At 36.1% G+C, this 1735-nt stretch overlaps 1 protein-coding gene across 1 annotated transcript; it reads left to right on the forward strand.

Moving 5' to 3' along the window:
• The first annotated feature begins 262 nt into the window (after nucleotides 1-262).
• LOC138157864 (phosphatidylinositol N-acetylglucosaminyltransferase subunit Y-like) lies at nucleotides 263-572 on the forward strand. Its single transcript, XM_069083658.1, has one exon. It carries the CDS (start codon nucleotides 263-265, stop codon nucleotides 476-478), a length of 216 nt encoding a protein of 71 aa, XP_068939759.1. The 3' UTR covers nucleotides 479-572.
• The last annotated feature ends 1163 nt before the right edge of the window (nucleotides 573-1735 follow it).

The raw sequence follows: 1735 nt of genomic DNA on the forward strand, positions 1-1735 counted from the left end.
GGCCCTGCTGCACATGCTGGTGTGCCTGCTGTCCAAGAAGCCTCTGAGGTTTGAAGTATCAACAAATGAACTGATTAATGAAGAACTGGGAATTGCTTACCCAATCCTTGACCATATTCCTAATATGATACCACAGGCAGCAAGAAGGAAACATCAGAATAAGAAACAAGAAGATAAAGAACAAAAGTAGTCTGCTCTTACTAAGGACCAAATTCCTGGACACAGGACATTGGGAGGAGGGAGAGATAAGCAGTCAAGGAAAATGTTTCTTTCTCTCCCCACACTCACTGTCCTAGTTCCTCTGATCTCTTTAGCTGGACTGTTCTACTCTGCTTTTGTAGATGAAAACGTCCCCCATGGTTGTACCAGCACCAGCAGCCTGTGCTTTTACAGTCTTCTCTTCCCTATAGCCATATGGGGTTATGTTTTCTTCCACCTCTGGACTTGGATGGGGATTAAGCTCTTTAGATACAATTAATGCAATGAGAGACTACCCTGAGAGAATTTTACATAGCAAGGCCATGTGGTTTACATTTAAAGAGAAAAATTTTTTCTTTCACTCCACTTAACTTTTAATATGCTGAAATGATCTCATGTTCATAGGGAACTAAGATTTTCATTATTCTTTTAGAGATTGGATTAAAGAAATTTCAAATAAGTTTTTTTTATTTGTTTAATAAAAATATTCCCTTGTTAGACTTAATAACCCTAATCTTGATGTGTATAAATGTTTGATTTTAAGTTTTGATTATACTTAACTAAAAGTCAAATACATGTTTGGATTATTTTGGTTAGTAGTTAAAAGGCTTTTGGGCAGTGGAAGGTGATGATAAAAATAACATTTTCAAAGGTGTCACACCAAATAATTTGTCCATTTAAATAGCTTCAGATACACTCATTTGAAGTAGAATTCACATAAAAGTTTACAGTAAAGTAGAAATTGGTGTGCATTAAAAAAATTCCAGAAAGAAGATTTTATATTTGATCCTAGAAAAACAGATGAGTTTATTGAATAGTATGGGACGATATAATCAAACTTATTCTTTAGGAAACTCAGTTTGACAAGTTGAGGGAAAGATGGGCTATCATGAGGAGAGGCAAGGAGGCTAGAAGGTCAACCATAAGGTTACCATGGTAACAGAGGTGTGAGATGATGAGGGTCTGAACCAGAATGGAATCAATATGAAAAGAGAGAAGGGAGCATAAGTTGGCAATATTAAGATAGATTCATAGAGATTAGGAACAGATTGGAAATGGGTAGGAGGAATCAAGTATATCTAGGAAGATAATAGTGATTTTTTTTAAAGTAGGAAGAAACAGCATTTAGTATTACCATATCTGAAATGATATTATATATCTGGATAAGAAAACTATCTGATCATTAATTAAAAAAGAAAAGAAAAAGTAGTTAAGTATACAACCCTGCTTCTGTGAAAGTCTATGGTGGTTTTTCTGATGGACAGCACTGTGCCCCTTATGCAAAGTAAGAATTGACTGCTAATTGCTGAGACAGAGAGATGAGACTCCTGCTTAGCTGAGAAAAGGCCAGGTGTGATGCAGCATAATTATATAAGGGACATTGTTGGAAGAGAGATGTCAGAGAAAGACATCAAGATATTCATTTACGGAAGGAGACTGTAAACTTTCCAATCAATACCAGGACCTGTCATAGCCCAGCATGTGGTGAAGTCAGTTTCCATCATTACATCTTGACAAGTAGTTTCAACCCTTTGGG

The sequence above is a fragment of the Petaurus breviceps genome, unplaced genomic scaffold (assembly GCF_028583685.1).
Source record: "Petaurus breviceps papuanus isolate PSGF00001 unplaced genomic scaffold, PetGlider_PUasm1.0 173, whole genome shotgun sequence".
In the NCBI taxonomy this organism is placed as follows: Eukaryota; Metazoa; Chordata; class Mammalia; order Diprotodontia; family Petauridae; genus Petaurus; species Petaurus breviceps.

What these genes read in the sequence shown, in the direction of transcription:
- LOC138157864 (XM_069083658.1), top strand. Translation starts at nt 263, where the DNA reads ATGTTTCTTTCTCTCCCCACACTCACTGTCCTAGTTCCTCTGATCTCT.